General features: G+C 31.5%; 1 protein-coding gene across 6 annotated transcripts in view; it reads left to right on the top strand.

Moving 5' to 3' along the window:
• Nucleotides 1–19,767, top strand: part of LOC134707976 (rab GTPase-activating protein 1-like) — a 66,850-nt gene that overhangs the window by 29,634 nt on the left and 17,449 nt on the right. For 4 of the 6 annotated variants that reach the window (XM_063568177.1, XM_063568173.1, XM_063568174.1 and 1 more), the window contains 11 exons: nt 5,800–5,950; nt 6,388–6,635; nt 7,331–7,444; nt 13,314–13,388; nt 13,659–13,784; nt 14,352–14,495; nt 14,862–14,903; nt 15,686–15,814; nt 16,286–16,378; nt 17,224–17,334; nt 19,452–19,481. In XM_063568177.1, the coding sequence (XP_063424247.1) occupies nt 5,800–5,950; nt 6,388–6,635; nt 7,331–7,444; nt 13,314–13,388; nt 13,659–13,784; nt 14,352–14,495; nt 14,862–14,903; nt 15,686–15,814; nt 16,286–16,378; nt 17,224–17,334; nt 19,452–19,481 (1,263 nt within the window). The remainder of the gene's footprint in view (nt 1–5,799; nt 5,951–6,387; nt 6,636–7,330; nt 7,445–13,313; nt 13,389–13,658; nt 13,785–14,351; nt 14,496–14,861; nt 14,904–15,685; nt 15,815–16,285; nt 16,379–17,223; nt 17,335–19,451; nt 19,482–19,767) is intronic. The other 2 variants (XM_063568179.1, XM_063568178.1) reach the window with 1 other exon arrangement.

Here is a 19,767-nt window from a genome sequence, read left to right as displayed (position 1 = left end):
ATATTCGGCGTATGGAAGGACTGTAAGGTGTACATGTCTAACTGGCAGGTGTCATCTGACCTTGACCTCATTTTCATGGTTCAGTGGTTATAGTTAAGTTTTCGTGTTTTGGTCTGTTTCTCTTATACTTTATGCAATAGGTCTACTATATTTGTTGTATGGAATGATTGTAAGGTGTATATGTCTAGCGGGCAGATGTCATTTGGCCTTGACCTCATTTTCATGGTTCAGTGGTTATAGTTAAGTTTTTGAGTTTTGGTCATTTTATCTAATATAATATGCCAAAGGTCAACTATATTTGGTGTATTGTAATATTTTATGATCTATATGTCAGTCCCGCACGTTTTATTTGACCATGACCTTTATTTCACGGTTCAATGCACAGTGTTAAGTTTTTGTGTTTTGGTCTTATTTTTCTTCTACTATAAGTAATAGGTCAACTATATTTAATGTGTGGAAGCATTGTTAGCTGTTCATGGCTGCCTGGCATGGTTCATCTGACCTTGACCTCATTTTCATGGTTCATTGGTCTTTGTTTATCTATCTTGGTTAATGATAAGTTTATGTGACAGTTGTAATAAAGCTTTATGCTTAGGACTTCACTATCAACATAATATCAATGATTAGTAAAGAAGGCGAGACATTTCAGTGTGTGCACTCTTGTTTAAAATAAGAGATTCAATATGTGGTCAAATTCCAGTGTGATGAATGGTTAGAGATTATTTCTGGAATTTGCACATAGATGTAGATGCATTTGCCTTTTGAAATTATTGAAGCACTTCTGAATTATATAGAAACTTTTTCTTGAAGATTTCATATGGTAAAGAGTAGTTGGTGTGATATATATAAAGTAATAGTAATATACTATTATAGATGAAATTTAAGGAATCTATATTTGATACCTCTTCCGTAATATCATATATGGGGCTCATATTGTATTGTCCCACATACCAATACATAAGTGAAAGAAATAACCAATATAACATCCTCTTTGTATTGATTGCTTTTTTCATATTGCTTCCTTTATCATGAGGAAATTTTACAATGCCTTGCACATAACCTTCTAGCGATAATAAGATAGGACACCTTTCTATCTAACTCCAAGTTCAAATACCCATTAAACAGTAAAGTGGTTGATGGGTTCATTATCTCTTGTCAATTTACATGTGGGTGGGAATTAAAATACCATTTATTAAAAACTCACCTGTGTCAAGGAAATTTAAGTTGTTTACAAGAGGAAGTATTGTATATTTTCTCTTATATTGTTTAAGATATGGTTTTGGGATCTTGAAATTCTTTGTACAATTTGTTAGAAGCGCACTATTTGCAAATGATGAGATTTAGGAAGAAATCTAGAAAGAGCAGTAACAAGGTTTGATTTTATATATTTGTCCTGAATTATTATGAATATATAGAAATAATTGTGCAGAAGATTTTGACACCTGCGACCTTTTGAAATCAATGAATAAAGGTATAAATTCCATACCCAACTCTTAATTAGAAAGGCAATCTGTATTGAAAATTAATCTTCTCTAGCCTGATACAACTATATTATATATCAATACAAATATTACAAAGCTGGATCTTTTATTTTGATACAGTGCATTTTTGAAATGACATCGTAATCAGAGTTATTTGTATTGAAAAGGAAAATCAAAGAAATTCTAGTTTTGTTAACTCTCTGAAATGCAATACCCATATTGATAGTTACCTAATGGGGTTTGAGTAGTTAGTTAATAGGTCTGTTACATTTCTTGTCAATACATGCTGATTCTGATTGACCTTACAACATTAGAAAGTATTATTTGAAATTAAGCATGAAGCATTTCCTTTAAAGGGACCGAAACAAAGATAATGGCCAGTTTCAGTGGTTCCAGGGTGAAACACTTGGGATAAACTCTTATCACATATTATCATACTGTTCTTTGATACTAAACATGAGTTTCTATAAAGCAGATGGGTAGCTTCCCAGAGTCTAGATGAAAATTGCAAAATACATTGCTAAAAGTTTTACTCTATAAACAATTATAGATAAAAGGTTACACTATTGCCCTTTAGGTCACAAGTCGTATTTTAAGAAACTTACTGTAGAGATAAAACAACTAATGGTAACATATGACTATTTTAACCACCTATCTATTTACCTTAATCTACAAGTTCAAACAGGTGACATAATGTATATCTTAAGTAATTACTGGTACATGTTTTAAGGATATTTGTTGTTTAATTAGTATTGAGAGTTAACAAACAAAAGTCACAACCTTCTGGCAGTACAAATCATTAACAATAAAATAAAATGTGCATCACATATAGGTAATACTCTACAGGTAGATACAGGCCAGATGTTGAATGAATCATGTTTTATGTCATGTGACTTTCATAAAAATAAACAACAACAAATAAGTTTTATTACTTCTTGGACAATTTTTGGATGACAAGTAGGATAAAGTTTGTTGAACCATTTCTTATACTAGAAAGAGTAAATGATATAGATGAATAAGTATATTTCTGATATTTGACATTTATTTATTCTGAGTAGGATATAAGTATTGATTTTGTAAGTATAAACATTCCCCTATATTAGGAGTTATAACTGCTGTTAAAAAGAGAGCTACATATCATGTTATAGAATGGTGATTTTTCCATTGAGAGGTTTCTAGTGGATGAACTTGGAAATTGGTTTCATTTAAGAAGAAGGCCTTACATTGAAATGTTATAGCCATAAATATTAAATTAAAAAACATAAGTATTTAAAGGAAAGTTAAGCAACTCTATTAATTGGAATGTGATATTATTTAAACAAGGAAGAATCACCCTTGAGGTAAACTGTTTTATTTTTCATTGATAGCATTTAATACAGTTGTTAGTGTTGTCAGTTTTGTTCAAATTGTATAAAACATGAGTGTTGATGTTTAACTCAACGTTCAGCACTCTTTGCTCTATCATGTCCAGTTTTAATTGCTTTATCTTTTGTTTTCAATATTCTACATAAAGATGTGCTAGTTCCATGTGAGGTCATTTCACATGGTCGCTTTAGAATATGACGTCTATAATCAAATTTTGACCAAGAAGAATTGAGTTCAAACAAACCATGCATACATTAATTAATAATTATACAAAAATAATCAATTGGGCGGGAATATATAATTTAAATTTGCTAAATTGAGAGAAATGTACCGGTATATATCGATGTAGATAACTGTGTCTCAGAGTAACTCTTTAAATGTCCTTCCTTCTTGTGTCTTGAAAAACTTTTGTATATTTGGCATGTCCCCTTAAGAAACCAACCTAACCTGAACATACTGTTTTACTAGAAGGGAAGGTTAAGACCTCATATTTTGACATTGATCACACAGACTTTTTAGGTTCCCATAGCCAGATAGGTTTCAAATTGCTTCAATTCCCAAATTTGGGACAGGATGTAATTTAGTTCAGCTCCATATTCATCTTTATATGACCGCCAAAAACAATTTCGGGATCATTTAATGGTATGATGTCTGTGTCGTCTGCATCGTTGTCTGTGTCGTCTGAAGACACATTGGTTTCCGGAAAATAAGTTAAGTTCACGTGAATGGATCTCTAAGACATTTGATAAGAAGGTTCAATACAGCAAAAGGGAGGTTGGGATTGATTTTGGGGATGACGGTCCCAACTGTTTAGGAATAAGGATAGGAACAAGCATTTTTCTACTTTCAGGATAATAACTTGTGTATAAGTATTTCGATTGCTCTGAAATTCTTCCACAATGTGTAATACCACAAGTAAAAGGTTTGGATTCAGTTTTGGGGTTATGCTGCCAACAGTTTTGGAATTAAGGGCCAAAAACAAGCATTTTTGTAGTTTCTGGACAAAAACTTGTATGTCAGAGTATGGATCTATCTATCTGACATTGTACCACAAGGTTCCATATCACAAAAGGAAGATTGGGATTGTGTTTGGGGGTTATTGTCCCATTCATGCAGGAATAAGGGGCTAAAAAGGGTAAAAAACAAGCATATTATATATCTAGTTTCCAGATATTAACTTGTGTTTAAGTGTATGGATCTCTCTGAAAAAGGTTCCATACTACATTTTTTGTACAAAGGAAAGGCAGGTATCAAGTGTGGGGTTAATTGCTCCAAGGGGGGATTCCAAATTTTTATAAAGTTGCAAGAAGAAATCTTTAATTGCACAGTATTGCGCGATAGATTTGTAAGATCATGATATTTGATTTGTGTCAGAAATCTATATTATGTCAAAAATTTGATAACAATCCAAATTTGGCCCAACTGTTCAGGGTTCAACCTCTGTGGTCATATTAGATTGTGTTCATTGAAGCATTTTATTTAATCACATTAATTTCTAAACATGAATCCAAACTAGTAACACATCTTTTAAATCAGATAAGATTATAATATACTTAAAATGATTATAAAGTGCTAAAAGTACTATTTTTATGCCCCACCTACGATAGTAGAGGGGCATTATGTTTTCTGGTCTGTATGTCCGTCCGTTCGCCAGGATTCAGGTTAAAATTTTTGGTCAAGGTAGTTTTTGATGAAGTTGAAGTCCAATCAACTTGAAACTAAGTACACATGTTCCTTATGATATGATCTTTCTAATTTTTAATGCCAATTAGAATTTTGACCCCCATTTTACGGTCCACTGAACATGGAAAATGATATTGCAAGTGGGGCATCCGTGTACTATGGACACATTCTTGTTATCAATACTATTGCATTATTTAATTGAATATTTAGAGCCTTGAGAATCAATACACAGAATGTAGTTCTTATATTCTTGTAAAGGTGCAGATACAATGACAAAATTACCAAATAAATAATGTAACAGAGGATAAATGAATTATCTGTAGTGAGATTTCTGTAGACCATATTGGTTTATCTTGTAAACCTATAATTATATTGGCCACATATAGAAATGTTTATTTGCCAATTATAGGTTTTCTTCTGTTGTTTATGACTTTGTTGACAATGCTAGTTCCTATGAATCGTATGATATTTCCTGTAATGAAAGAGGGGAAGTCTGCAAAACTTACATTTGTTTCTTCATAAAACTGTACTGATTGTCAACATGGGTTTGAGTTTCATGTATTCAGTCACTGACTAAAATGGTGAGCACTTGCAAAATCTTAACCTCATTTAATTACAGGAAATATCATAGGAACCTACAGGAATCTCTCTTTTCTAGAGATTTTGATTTGTAACCGGGATTTGTATTTTCTCAATTGATTTATGACTTTCAAACACCAGTATAATACTTTTGCCTTGGACCAGTACACAATTGTAATCTGATCTCTCTTCTATACCACTAGCCAATGTGACAGCAAGCTGTTATAATAAGTTACAGAAGAAACTAAGTAGAATGATAATGATCAACATTAATTAACACAGGACTACTAGCAGTTACTCATACACTAGCTCCAGACCTCAATTAAGCTTCCAGTATTCTTTATCCTGTTTTATCCAGAATGTTTTTTTATTACATTCCAAGGTTTATCATCTGTCATTTAGAAAAGTTTTTATGATATTTCAATGCTAATCCCATGTCATCTATAATGTAAGTCCCATTATGATTGTGTTTTCTGATATCTATTTAGTTGTTATATCTGTACTATCCAGCAGCAGTTCAACTATGTTGATGCATAGGATAGCAGTAAACTGGTTTATCTGATTCATCAAACTATAGTGGTAAACTCTTATTTTTGATAGATGGTTTTGTGATGTTATATAAAATGTAAAAATCTTAAGAGTTCTCTAGGAACTAAGTAAAATCTGTAAATTATGTTATTGATTATTTCAGTCTGATGATGGAATGTTTGACGTGGTCAGTGTAAACAGCCAAACACAAATAGATAGACAGAAAGCTGGAATGAGTTTACAGGGTCTAAACACAACCAGACAAAAGATCCCTGACGATATAACAACTCCACAGGACCCTGAGGAAGAATCAGGTATGTTTATACTTATAACTTTATAACATGCGGTGAGTTTAACGTGTCTAAAGTCTTATAGGCAACTGATCATCTCACAAAAACACAGAGGTATTAACTTACATAAAAATCACTTATTAGTAAGGATAGCTTGAAATTGTAGTTCTAATTTCTGCATGTAGATTGACATGAGCCACTATTAAGTGGATCAGGTGTTCTGAGTAACAAGATGTTGTAGCTTTAACTATGATTTGTAGTTGAAGATGAGCCACTTCTTAGTGGTCTCATTGTTGTCAGTAAGGGAAACTTGAAATGAAGCTTTATCATCTAATTGTAGACAGAAATAAGCTGCTTCTAAGGGGATTCATTGTTGTTAGTAAGGAGAACTTGATGGTATAGCTTTAACTTCTAATTTGTTATAAGTAAGGGGATATTGTAGTTTTAACTTTTAATTGTAGATGGAGATGAGCCACTTTTAAGTGGATATGGTTTTGTTAGTAAAGAGATCACAGATGAAGATCTGTTGCAAGCGTGGCATGAAGTTCTGAAGAAGTGGCATCAAAATTTAACACAGAAACCTAAACAAGTTCATCATTTAGTGAAGAAAGGCATTCCAGAAGCACTCCGTGGAGAAGTATGGCAACTTCTGGCTGGTTGTCATGACAACTCAGATCTCTTGGAGGCTTACAGAGTATTGATAACTAAGGTAAAATATCAGTTTCTTGTGCTAAAAAAAATAAAAAAATTCATTTATTGTACTTTTAAGCTTAATATTTGTGCTGAGAATGCATTTTAACAATATATATTTCCTTGACCTCCAAAGATAGAAGGGAGGATTATGTTTTCTGGTCTATGTCCAATCCTGAGACCAATTGATCTTTATCAGGTTAAAGCTTTAGTTCAAGATAGTTTACCATTAACTAATATAAAAAAGAAGATGTGGAATGATTGCCAACATGACAGCTCTTCACAAGAGACCAAATGATACAGAAATTAACAACTAGTATAGGTTACCATACTGCCTTCAACAATGAGCAAATACATCAACATATACTGAACATAAAACTTAGTTAATGCAGGTTCATAATGATCATAAAACAAAATATATGCCAAATTAGGGGACATCATCTGTCCCATGGACACATTCCCCAATTGATTTTGTTTGATTACTGTCTCTATACCATAATTTTACTTAATTTTCATTGAATTTCTATAATTTTCGAAAGTTTAATTATATTAAGAAAATATAATTCACCTGTTTAAAGTACATTTGATTTTTTTTTTAAGAATTCCCCTAATGAAGATATATTTGTAATATTTTTAAGAATTCCTAAAATGAAGATATATTTGTAATATTTATAAGAATTCCTCAAATGAAGATATATTTGATTTATTTTTAAGGATTCCCCCAATGAAGATGTGATACAAAGAGATATAAATAGAACATTCCCAGCACATGATTTCTTCAAAGAAACAGGAGGACTGGGACAGGATTCTTTATACAGAATAAGTAAGGTGGGTACTGTAGACTTTATATATGAAGGTTCAACAAGAGACAAACATTTCTCGTGAGTCTCTGAAACTATTTAAATAACATTTTTGTTGAGCCTTTGACTTTTGTCAAAAGAGCGAGACATAGCAATCTTACATTCTGGCGTTGGCAGCAGCGGCATCCACAAATATTCTTTCTTTGGTTAAAATCTTGAAATTTTAATAACTTTGTTAAAAACTTTCTTGGATTTCAACCAAACTTGGACAAAAGCTTGTTTATGATCATAAGATAGTATCCAGAAATGAATTTAAAATAAATAATCCTGTTTATTCCTATTTTACTTATAAATGGACTTAGTTTTTTTCTGCCAGTTAACATTACATTCACTCTGTGTTTTAAGTTTTTAAGATTAATAAATTTCTAAAACTATCCTGGATTCCTGCCAACCTTGAACAAAAGCTTTGTTTAGGATCGTAAGATAGTATCCAGAAATAAATTTTAGAACAAAAAATTCTGTTGGTATTCAGAAGTAAACTTTGTTTAAAATGTTTCCAGTTTTTCCATACTTTACTTATAGGCGAGCGCCAATTTGAGAAAAAGCCTCTAGTTAAGGTTTTTAATGCACCTATCGAACACACAGCTAATTTTGGTATCAATCGAAAGAAAAACTTCTAGAGCATAAGATTTGGGTGGTCGTCAAATTTCCCTATGGTCACGTTTCTTGCAAATCTCACGAGAACACAGACATGTCGAATTACTTTGGATTATACGGTGATACTTAACATTGCATATATCGGCATTGTTGTGAATATATCATTCGTTTTTATCTAAGATAGCTTTGAATACATTCTAAAAAGACATGGAATCCAATAAAAAGAAGATTTTATGAAAAATTAGTTGATTCTGAGGCATCTGTAAGACCAACCCTAAAATGTCAAAAAAAAATACCATATTTTTTTAGATTGTCAGTGTCAATGACTTATTAAAACTCTTATATGTTTTGTTTTTATAAATTCCATATGCACTGAAAAGATTGCGACACACATCGAAGCTCAATGATGGATAATAAACGTTTGACGACTTTTCTAAAATCTGCATTATTAAACGGTATTCCGGATCTGTATCGTGTTTATCCCAGACGCTACAAATTTATATAAATCTAGAATCTAATATGCATAGGTTACACTTGAGTTTCCAAAACACAAGTCGTGTTTTAACATATTACTAGATAAATATTCGTATATGTGTTACCAAAAGACTACTTTAACCATTACTAATGATATTAGCATGTGATACATGTATGTAAGCAGCAGACTGCATTTTGTATAATAGTATATTCTTGAATATTATCATAATTACTCATCATTGATGAGTGTCCAAGTCCTGTGAAATGTGCGCCACTTCCAATGAAGCGCTGCTTCGTGTCCATAATTAGCAATGCTGTATAATATGTCAAAATATCACACAAGAGACTCTCAGTATGACAACTAATAGAGGTTTCACAACCTTAATGAATACTGTTAGCTTAAGGCAAAGACATAATGATGTGTTAAGGTTGTTAGAGGCATTGTTGGTTTAACAAAGAGGAAGGCTTCATTGAAAAGATGGAATCTTACAAGGCATGTGCTTAGTCAGATAACATCGGCAATGAAAGCACGTGCGTGTCTTGTCCAGGTAGGTGACCAATGTCACGATGAAGCAAAACCAGCTGCAATGAAAAGGGATAAAACATATGTAGACGATCTACCTGTTTATATAACAGAAAATATGACAAATCCATTTGACGTTGATAATCTCTCCCGTCAGCATATGAACATTTCAACTGGTCTCCATGCAAGTCACGACATTGAAGATTCACTGTTAAAATCAGTTGAAACTTGAAAAACAAAAATGTCAAAAAGGAAGATATTTGTTGAGTCATCACTATCAACAGACAAAGATCAGGACTGAAGACATTTGAGGATATGAACCCCAAAGGACAACTAAAATGCAAATCTGGGCAAGTTGTAAAAGGTCATTTGATTCCCGAGCTTGTGTTTACCCGTGCACTATCTCTAACTAAATGTAGAGATGACGTATCTGTGGAAACTGTTTCGTCCTATCTAATTTGTCCCATTCCCACTGCATAATTTTATGACGATGGAATTATGAGGAAGACAAATAAGTCTGATCTTCCCATGAATTTGAAAATTAAGGTAGGATCAGTCCCTAACATTCCTCCAATCGATCACAGTGCTACCGTACCAATAAGAAATGGCATGATTTCAGTCATTTGATGTTAAAAGGATGTCCACAATTGGAGACTTGGCCAAATCTTACATTATGCAGGCACTCATTTTTGGCCATGGCGTTGTCAGTTTATTTTTGATTTATGAGTTTGACTGTCCCTTTTGGTATCTTTCGTCCATCTTTTGCAATCATGCTTCCTATTCACAGACAAGGTTGTTGATGTCTCCGATCACTATGACACTAGTACTGAACATTCCATAAAATCAGCAGAGCGACATAGACGATCGGCAACAACTACGAAAAAGTTTCATATCGCTGAAGGCCGAACTGCTTCAGACTGGAAAAAATGTCTATCAAGCAACAAAAACAAGCAAGCTCTGAGAACTTTCAGTTGAGATTATCTGAGCAGCAATTTGTCTGATATGTTCCAGGATGAAAACAAATGTTTAGTTCTTGACGGCGCATTTTCCAATCCAGAATAGAGCGACAACACTCAATGAGAGCATGTTATCGATCTCCAGATCTGTCCTGCTCGTACGAAGACACAGACACAAGAATCTTGCTTCATGTTATACTCTGATAAAATCTTTTAGCAGTTGAATATAAGGCGACCAATCATAGTCAAGTGTTCCGATACAGATGTTCTTGTGCTCTGTGTTCATTATTTCAAGATTCTTGTGTCGACTGAACAAATGTTGTTTTTGACGGGGTCAACTTATTGTCTTAGGGACTGTAGAAGGTACATACCAATCCATGAGTTAAGTTAATCTTTTTCACCTTTACTAGCTAACATTCTCCCTGTAGTTCATGCTTGAACTGGTTGTGATACCACTTCTGCTATAATTGGGATTGGCAAAAGGACTGTTTTCAAGTTGATAAGAAAATCTCCGAGTAAGTTTACAAATCTCCAAAACTTTGACAAGATTGCTTTTTCCACATCGTTGTCAGCAGCCATACGGCTTATTTCAAGCTTGTATGACTTAACAGAAAAATTCGCTTCATCACATGTTGACTTAAACAAGTTACGTGTTAAACTTGTAACATGCAAAGACTCAAGTGAACCTGCATTCAAAGAACATATTTTGCGGTCATTTTAACAAATGATTTGTCTCCTTATGAATACGGATGGAAAAGAGTTCACATGGCCCAGATCCATTCTACTTTTTAGGCATGATGACGTCCGATTTCCTGCAAGATTTAGTATGTTCTTGCAAGAGGGAATAAATACGTAGCAAGAAATGTATTTGCCGAGAGCAGAAAATGTCTTGCACGGAGCTTTGTCCATGTTGAGGCAGTGATACTTGCCAAAATATTTATTCTAAAGAGAACATCAACCTCTTAAAAAAGATCAAATGAATGACGATGATGAAGATGAAAACGATACCATTGACTAATAGCGAAAGAGCATTTGAGCAATGGGGCAACATCAAGTTTAAGTTGCCTCACTGTTATTCAATGTAAATATGTATATTATTATAATTTTGTGTTTTGTAATAACTCTACCAAATGATTGTGTACTTAAGTTCCGTTTGCGATGATAGTGGTAGTTAAGAAAAAAAACCAAAAAGAAACAACACCTTGCAAGTTATCTAAACAAAACAGAAAACAACAAAAAAAACCACCTTGCTAGTGATCTTCGGCCTTGACGTGGTTGGCAAGCTTAAGACAATTAAATCATATTGTATTTATAACTGTCGAACTAACAAGAGACCAAAATAACATATATTTTTAACTGTGCTGTAAACATGGTAAATATGCGCTTTAAGGTCAAGTTACAGTAAATGGGCTATGTCTTCGATTTCAGTAAAATTTGGCATACAGCTCTGGCTCGATGAACTTTAACTGAAAATCGAAATAATAATGCATTTATCTCAATTATCATTTGAAATATTACTGATTGAATTCTTACAAAATGGACGGACATTTGTATAGAAAGCACATAAAATTGAGGAAAACCCTTCTAAAATTTGTCTTAAAATCTCCAAATCTCTAATTCTACTCCATAGATTTTTCTTAGAAAACTATATGTTGTTGATACATACAATTCCGTAATAATGATGCAAAATAAAGATAGGGTCACCGACTTCGTGTTTACAGTATACATCATTCAAAGTTGCGTTCTTTGTGAAAAAACCAACAAAACGTCGAAATAATCGTAACGTTATCGCGTTGCAGGCCGTAAAACGTTGATTTTTGACGTTTTTCACTACCAATAAGGTAACAAATTGAATATTAGATAAAAAACGAAGTCGGTGACCCAATGATTATTTTATATCATTAAAACAGAAATTTATGTGTCAACAATATATAGTTTTTTAAGAAAAATCTATGGAGTAGAATTAGAGATTTGGCGATTTTAAGACAAATTTTAGAAGGTTTTTCGCCGATTTTATGTGCTTTCTATACAAATGTTCACCCATATTAAGAGAAACCAATTTGCAACTTTTCAGTAAATAAAAGAGATAAATGTATTATTTTTTCGATTTTTAGTTGTAGTTCAACGAGCCAAGGTTGTATGCAATTTTGTAGCAAAATCTGCGACATAGCCCATTTACTGTTCCTTTACCTTAAAGCAGTTTTAAGATATGTTTTAAGTTAGTTTTATCAATATTTTGTCGGTATGAAAAACAAGCTAGGCGAGACATTAGAACTTAAAAAACTAGTTATATATGTTACTAATATAAAACCAATAGAATTTGTGTGTGTTTAGATGCAAAATTAAATATTATCGAGAGTTTTGCATCAATATCCGTAAAAAATATGATTTTCACAAAAATACGAGATTTTTTCATTTTAAACACTTTTTAAAAAAAAATTATTTCAGAAACAAAAAATAGATAGACTATAGTTTGTCAAATGATATATTTCATATTATATTACAGATGAATTTGTTCTTAAACTGCATTTTTCGAACAATATCGTCAAATTATGACTTATATTTTCCCCCCTTTTTTGCCGTTTTTTGAAAAATGTGACCATTTCCCAGTTTGACGACCAGGCAATTCTGAATGTACGATAAAAGACCTTTCAAATGATATATCATATAGCCGTGTGTTAGGTAGGTGCATTAAAAACCTCCGAAATCCTTGTTTTGGCGCTCGCCTATTATATGTGGACTTAGTTTTTCTTCCATTTAACTTTTCATACAATCTGCAATTTACCAAACATGAGAGGGACTTTTTTCTGCCAAGATATAACTAAAGGAAGACAGTTAAAAGATTTCTTACAGAAAATGAATGATAAGCTGTTTGAATGAGTTGTAAGACATGAAAAAAGAATTTCAAAATAATTATCACCAGAAAGTATGCATAACCTAAGATAAAATCAGAAGGATTACAAATAATTTGCCCCCAGTGTTTATGTATAACTTGTGATAAATCCAGGGGGGAGGGGTTACAAATAATTAACCGTCTGTAGAAATGCATAACACATAATATTAAGATAGGAGGTTTACTAATTATTTAAGAAAAGTTACACTAGAAGCAATCTACATAAAGTAGGGGGAGATAATTTGCATGTTTTTAGTTGTTTGGACAAAAGAAAAGCAATAGCCTGAATAAATGACAGAAGACGATAGCTTTCGTATAAAAAGACTATAGGTTCAGATTTTAGTTACATGATATGTTATATTGAACTCTATAGTAATAACATAATATGTTGCAGGCATATTCCGTGTATGATGAAGAAATAGGATATGTTCAAGGCATTTCCTTTGTAGCTGCTTCCTTACTGCTTCATGTAAGTAAAACATGATATCTAGTTGTGTATTTAAAATTAATTGCAATTGTCTAAATAATTAAATGAGAAGAAAATTAACGCAAAACGAACAAAATAGAATATGAATAGTTATAATCCTCTTCTGATTTTTCATGATGGGAAACACATATGCTGTACTCAAAGTAAAGTCTCTATAAAAATACTCAATCTAGTAGGTCACAAAATTGTTCAAAGAGACACTCTGTATGAAAGTAAAACTTCATCTGATACCCCATTTTATTATACTTTTAGATGCCAGAAGAGCAGGCCTTCTCAGTGTTGATAAAGATTTGTTTTGATTATAAAGTAAGAGAGCTGTTTAAACCAGGGTTTGAAGATCTACATTTAAAGTTTTACCAGCTCGAAAGACTGATGGAGGTAAACTTAGTATACTGATTGCATAAATACTGCAGTTGCATCAATATGAGTCTTTTTAAGTTTTCTGGAACAGCCCTGATTTGTAATGTGATTTGCCAAAAAGAATGGATTTCGTATTCATAGTAATATCACAACAATTTCTATCGAAAACAAATTGTATTTATGCCTCATTTAAAAAAAGAACACATTAAAATCATAGCACCAATTTTAGCTCTTGAACCTACACTTTTGCAGTATTCATATACGGTATCAATTCCTCTATTATTTAGGTTATCAAATTTATTATGGAGTGTCATTTTATTTATTGTGCACTTCTTAAAAAATATTACAGGTGCAAATTTGAAAGAATAAACATGAAAAACTTAGGATGATAGCAAAATAACAGTGATTTAACTGTTCTTCATTTTAAAAGTCAAAGTAGTGGTAAAATACATATATCAAAACAAGATCAGAACATCTCATCAATATTAACAATATTTACATGTAAAAAAAAATATAATGCATCAAGCAAACTTTTAATATTATTATTGAAACATATTTCTAAAATATGAAAGTTTTATTTTGTAGGATCATATTCCCGACTTATTTGAACATTTTACAGAGATGGGTTTAGAAATTCATATGTTTGCATCACAGTGGTTCCTAACGCTGTTTACTGCCAAGTTTCCTCTTCACTTGGTATTCCATATATTGGACATGTTTCTGTCAGAGGTAATCTATTCTATTATAACTAACACTACATCATACCATCTCAATGGTTCCTAACACTGTTTACTTCCAAGTTTCCTCTTCACTTGGTATTCCATATATTGGACATGTTTCTATCAGAGGTAATATATTCTGTTATAACTAACATTACATCATACCTTTTTAGGACAATTTTATTGTGAAGAATTTCACAAATTATATTTTGAACAATAATTTTCTTCTGATATAGCAATGGAAATAATACTATTGATAACTGTGGAAAAAAATGAAGAAAACCCTCATACCTATGTGAATTGAAATTGAGAATGTTAGAGAAAAGCAGTGGTAATTCTAAATAACAATATTAACAGTTTATATTTTTATTTCTAGGGCAGCACATTTCTGATGGGTGTGGCAGTGGCATTATTAAAGGTAAGATTTTTTAGAGTCAAAGAAGGAAATAAACATTGGAGAGTCTTCATGTTTATTTGAATTTATGGCAAATACATGCAGCAATAAAATTGAGAATAGAAGTAGGTAATATGTCAAAGAGATAACAACCCGAGCAAAGAGCAAAAAACAGCTGAAGGTCACCAAATTGTCTTCATTGCAGTGAGAAAATCCCACACCTGTAGGTGGGCCTCAGCTGGCCCCTAAATAAAATGTGTACTTGCAATGTATATTATTATGGGTTGCATCTTGTTTAAAAGACTACATATTTGCACTATAGTGCATATAATTTTATAAAACAAACTAATCTACAAGTGCCTCATGAAATGGAACCTTGGGCCTTCTTGTGGTCATTTAAGATTCAATAATTATTCATCTTTAATTAATAGAAGGAACTGAATGTTTACGTATTTTAGATAAGTTACAATTTATTTTCACAAAGTGAAAAATTTTGGAAGAAAATCTTAGAACATCCTGGTGATACTCCTACTAGGGGCAGAATATAGACATTTATAATCCAGCAAGATTGTGTCTATGTTTACGTTTTTTTATTTCGGACAATATTTTGTCTGCCATTTACATAGAAAAAGGACTGATAAAAAATGTTATTAAAGAAGCTAAAAAAGGTATATGTAATGGAGGAGAGAATTCTAAATTTTAGAATATGATATGATCTAAAAAAAAGATAAATTAACAGTGATAATAGCAGAATTTGAGAAGTAATTTTAATCTGACTATACTTAATATTTTGAATCTTTTTGTAGTGTTCTAGAAAAGACTTATTAGCACTAGACTTTGAAGGTATACTGAAATTCTTCAGAGTGAGCTTACCAAAGAAATATAGAGGGGACACCGCTGCCAAAGAATTAATTCAGGCCTCTATCAATGCAAAGGTATTAACATGAGTTGTTTAATTATCGTAACATTGATTCTACATTTTATACCTTTACAGAATTTGATTCAAAGCTAAAAAGATGCTTGAAATCAGCAGTTTCTTACTTTGACTAAAGACACCAGGAGATGTGGAGTTATTGCCAAAAAAACCATACTGAATTCGAAAATTTGGAATCGAAATGCAAACACTAGAAATTGATCAGCATATAAGTTTATATCATGTATAGATATACAATGCCGTTTAAATTTAATTTGTGTCAGGAGAACAACAATTAAATAAGGAACAAGTTTTTAACCAAATAAGATTAAAATGGGAAACAAGTTTCTAACCAAAGAGGATTACAATTTGTTTTAGATCTGTGAATTTTATTCATCATTCTGTAATTTGTTTTATATATAGACTTTCATTGACTTCTATTCAAAAGAACACACACAGGCAACATATTTTTACATACTCTATATATTTATAGGTAAAAACCAACAAGTTAAAAAAATATGAAAAAGAATATTTAGCAATGAAGGAGCAGTTACTACAGCAAGAAAATCCAGTGGAAAAATTTGAGGTTTGATTATATTTTTTAATCAAGTTAATTATTCATGTAAACAGTGAAGTATTTGGTGGGATGAATTTAAAAAGACTTAGTGGCAAACACTTTGGAATCAATGATCTATCTCAATAAAAAAAAATGTTTATTTCTGACACAACTATTTCAAATTATACTTCAATATCACTGTTAACTTTGAAATCAAACGATTTTATTGAAAGGCACTACATACATTATAGTATTTCTATTTGAGGATTAAAAGAGTTGACAAATCAACTGATATAATGAATAACAATTTTTATATAGTCCTTGATTATTTGATTTTATTATACTTCACGTTAAAATGACATATTTTCATTGGATAGGGTGTCAATTTACTCTATCACATGGCTGAGTGGGTGACATTTTTTTTAATGTTACCCTCTCGTCCAGACCAATCAAATATCAATAATTTAAAGGACAGTGATTTGTATTTACATCAAGTAATTAAATACAATGCTTAAGTTCTATGTTTTGGTTCAAATTTTATTATTTGACTGTCAAAATAAAAAAATTGAACATTTTTTTTTTTTTTCTTCTAATACCTGTCACGTTATGTATGTGACGTCATAGATTAAAATACTTTTAAAAATGAAATTAATCGGCAATAGACAATAATGAAAGGACATTCAGTATAATAAATTAAATAACACATAGCTGAGAGGGTGATAGAGCAGATAGCTACCCCTCTAAAAAGCATTTTCAACCTTGGCTTTGCCACAGTTGACAATGTTTTCTCGGGGTAACAATCTGCTCTATCACCCTCTCAGCTATGTGTTATTTATATACTGTCAGGTCCATGTATAATGTTTGATATTCTATAGAGAGAAAACCAGAGATTACTGGACGCTAACATGAGGCTGGAACAAGAAAATGATGATTTAGCACATGAAATGGTGGAAAGTAAGCTGAAACTGGGAAGTGAATTAGACAAGGTATACAACTTAAATTATTGTTTTTGATTTTTGTAGATCGTTGTGATTTAATCATTTAAAATACACCTAATATCAATACAAAATATTAAGTTAAGATGAATTTGTGGTGTTGGGTTGCTGTCTTATTTACAATCATCCCTATATTTTAAAATTCCTATTTATAGTTGAAGCATTACTGATACCTACTCCTGGGTATAGTTAAATCAAAGCATGAGTAGATGATGTTAAATGTCATCGATTGCAGCTACTCATTTTAAGGACTGTTCCTGATATGGTTATCTTGGTTCATTGTAAATAAATGAAAAATATTTTAGCATTATGTATTTGGTAACTTCAGTGGATGGCTTCTTAAAAAAGTGCCACAAGAAGAAATTAAGCATGGCTAAACATTGTCAGCTAAAATAAAAGATTATATGTAGAAATTTAGGAAAGGGTTTTTAGGGATTCTAATATTCATAGTATATGTCTGATTCCTTCTACTCCATTGGATTTATAGCTGCACTGAATCTTTTATTGCCTGTAGATATTGAATTTTCTATGTTCTCACTGAATAAATCTGTTCTAACAAGATTATTATTACTAAAATAATTAGTGAAAAAAAAGTGAATTGTCTGATTAAACAAGCAGCTGTACGAAAATATATCTTGTATATTCCTGTCAAAAATTGGTTGGAAAAAAAAATATTCAACTTTTTCAACTTTTCTAGTTTGACTTTGTCATTGTACATGATGTTGACAGAAAGGTAGATAGAAAATGATATCAAAATTAATAAAATATATAACTTTGCTTTCAGAAAAATGATGTAAATGTATGATTATGTATCCTACTTGCTAGATTAATGTCTGATCAACATAAGGTGTTTACTGCTAGTTACCATTTAATGTATTTTACAAAGTGGAAATTTTAAAAGTTATGCTACATTCTACTTTCAATACATGGATTTTCTGTAGGATTGCTAGAAAAATTACTTTAAAAGTGTTTTGAAAAATATCTCAAGTTTTTCTGTTTCTTTATTTAAGTTTTGATTCCGTCAATCCAGTTCAATGTTTTTCTGTATTAAAATTTTGAGCTGAAGTTTAAGTTTGAAAATTTCATTGACTATGCTTGTTATTTAGGATTTGGGATTTGAAGGCATGACCACTTCATAAAAGATTTATGTGATGATAGTATATGCAACACTTTAGAATTAAAGTTTCAAACCCAGAAATGCAAAATGGCTAATTTTGCACCATAGGCATTGTTCATGTCCAAATTTACCTACTAGTAGTTTTGCATGAAATATGTGACAGTTTGTATTCCCTGTGGTTGAAATGGTGGTGGTGGTAGTGGTGGGGTGGGGGGGGGGGGGGGGGGGGCATGGTCTTTTTCCCAGAAGGACTTGTCAAACATCTGAGACATTTACCTTAAGGGCATACGATACAGTTACAGGGGAGTTAATGACGTTGCTAACGTCAAATGTTATTTTCGCGATGTCAAACTGACATTTCGATGCATTTTTCAACTGATTTTTTATCATTCAAACTGATTTCATTTGAAAATGAGTGCATGGACCCTTATTATTTAAAACAACATTTTGTTTCATTTTGCAGGGAGATTATGTGGACCAAATTTTATAAAACTGTAAATAGTGCAACTTTTTTAATTTTTATAAGTATCCTAAAATATTATGCATTTTTTATTCAGAAATAACTCATATTTATCAAATGGTCATGAATTGGAAAAAAAACGCCATTTTTGCTGTATATTTATCAAATACAGAATTTACAAATTATTTAACAAAAAACAATTTGTGTTTATCTTTTAAAACAAAAAAGTTACGTCTTTCTTTCGTAAAAGAAAATACGGCCACAAATTTGAATTTTGAGCAAATATACAAAATTTCGAACTCATTTTGCTCAAAAAGTAGCACATGAAGGTATATTTTTTATTACATATTTGATTTAATCATGTAAAAATTAGCCTTTATGCAAATTTTCATCAACTTGTAAATATAGGTTCAAAACTGTATCATATGCCCTTAAGGTAAACTAGTATGAAGGAACACATTGATATTACAGAAAATTAAACAATAAAACTAACAACATAGTCACAGTACACATATTATGACACTATTTCAGCCAGAAATTGAGAAAGACCCACTAGAGCAGGTAAACAGCTGGATGCCAGATTGTTGAATGAACTTTATGTGTCGCCATTTATAGGAAGCTTTTATCTAACTTACAGTCTATCAAATATGTCTAGAACTATAGTAACTTTGCTTATGTATATACTTAATTTGTTAAAAAATTAAAACTGTTTCTTATAAGTGAATGACTTTAACAATACTATATTATGCATTGCAAATATGATATATGTCTTTAAATAAAAAAAAAATGAAAAAATTATACATTTCAAATCACAAGTTTATAGCTAAGGCATTAAATACTGTGAATG

Source organism: Mytilus trossulus, chromosome 2 (assembly GCF_036588685.1).
Source record: "Mytilus trossulus isolate FHL-02 chromosome 2, PNRI_Mtr1.1.1.hap1, whole genome shotgun sequence".
NCBI classification, from domain to species: Eukaryota; Metazoa; Mollusca; class Bivalvia; order Mytilida; family Mytilidae; genus Mytilus; species Mytilus trossulus.
Note: the sequence above shows the minus strand (reverse complement) of the source record. Positions and strands in the feature narration are given on the sequence as shown.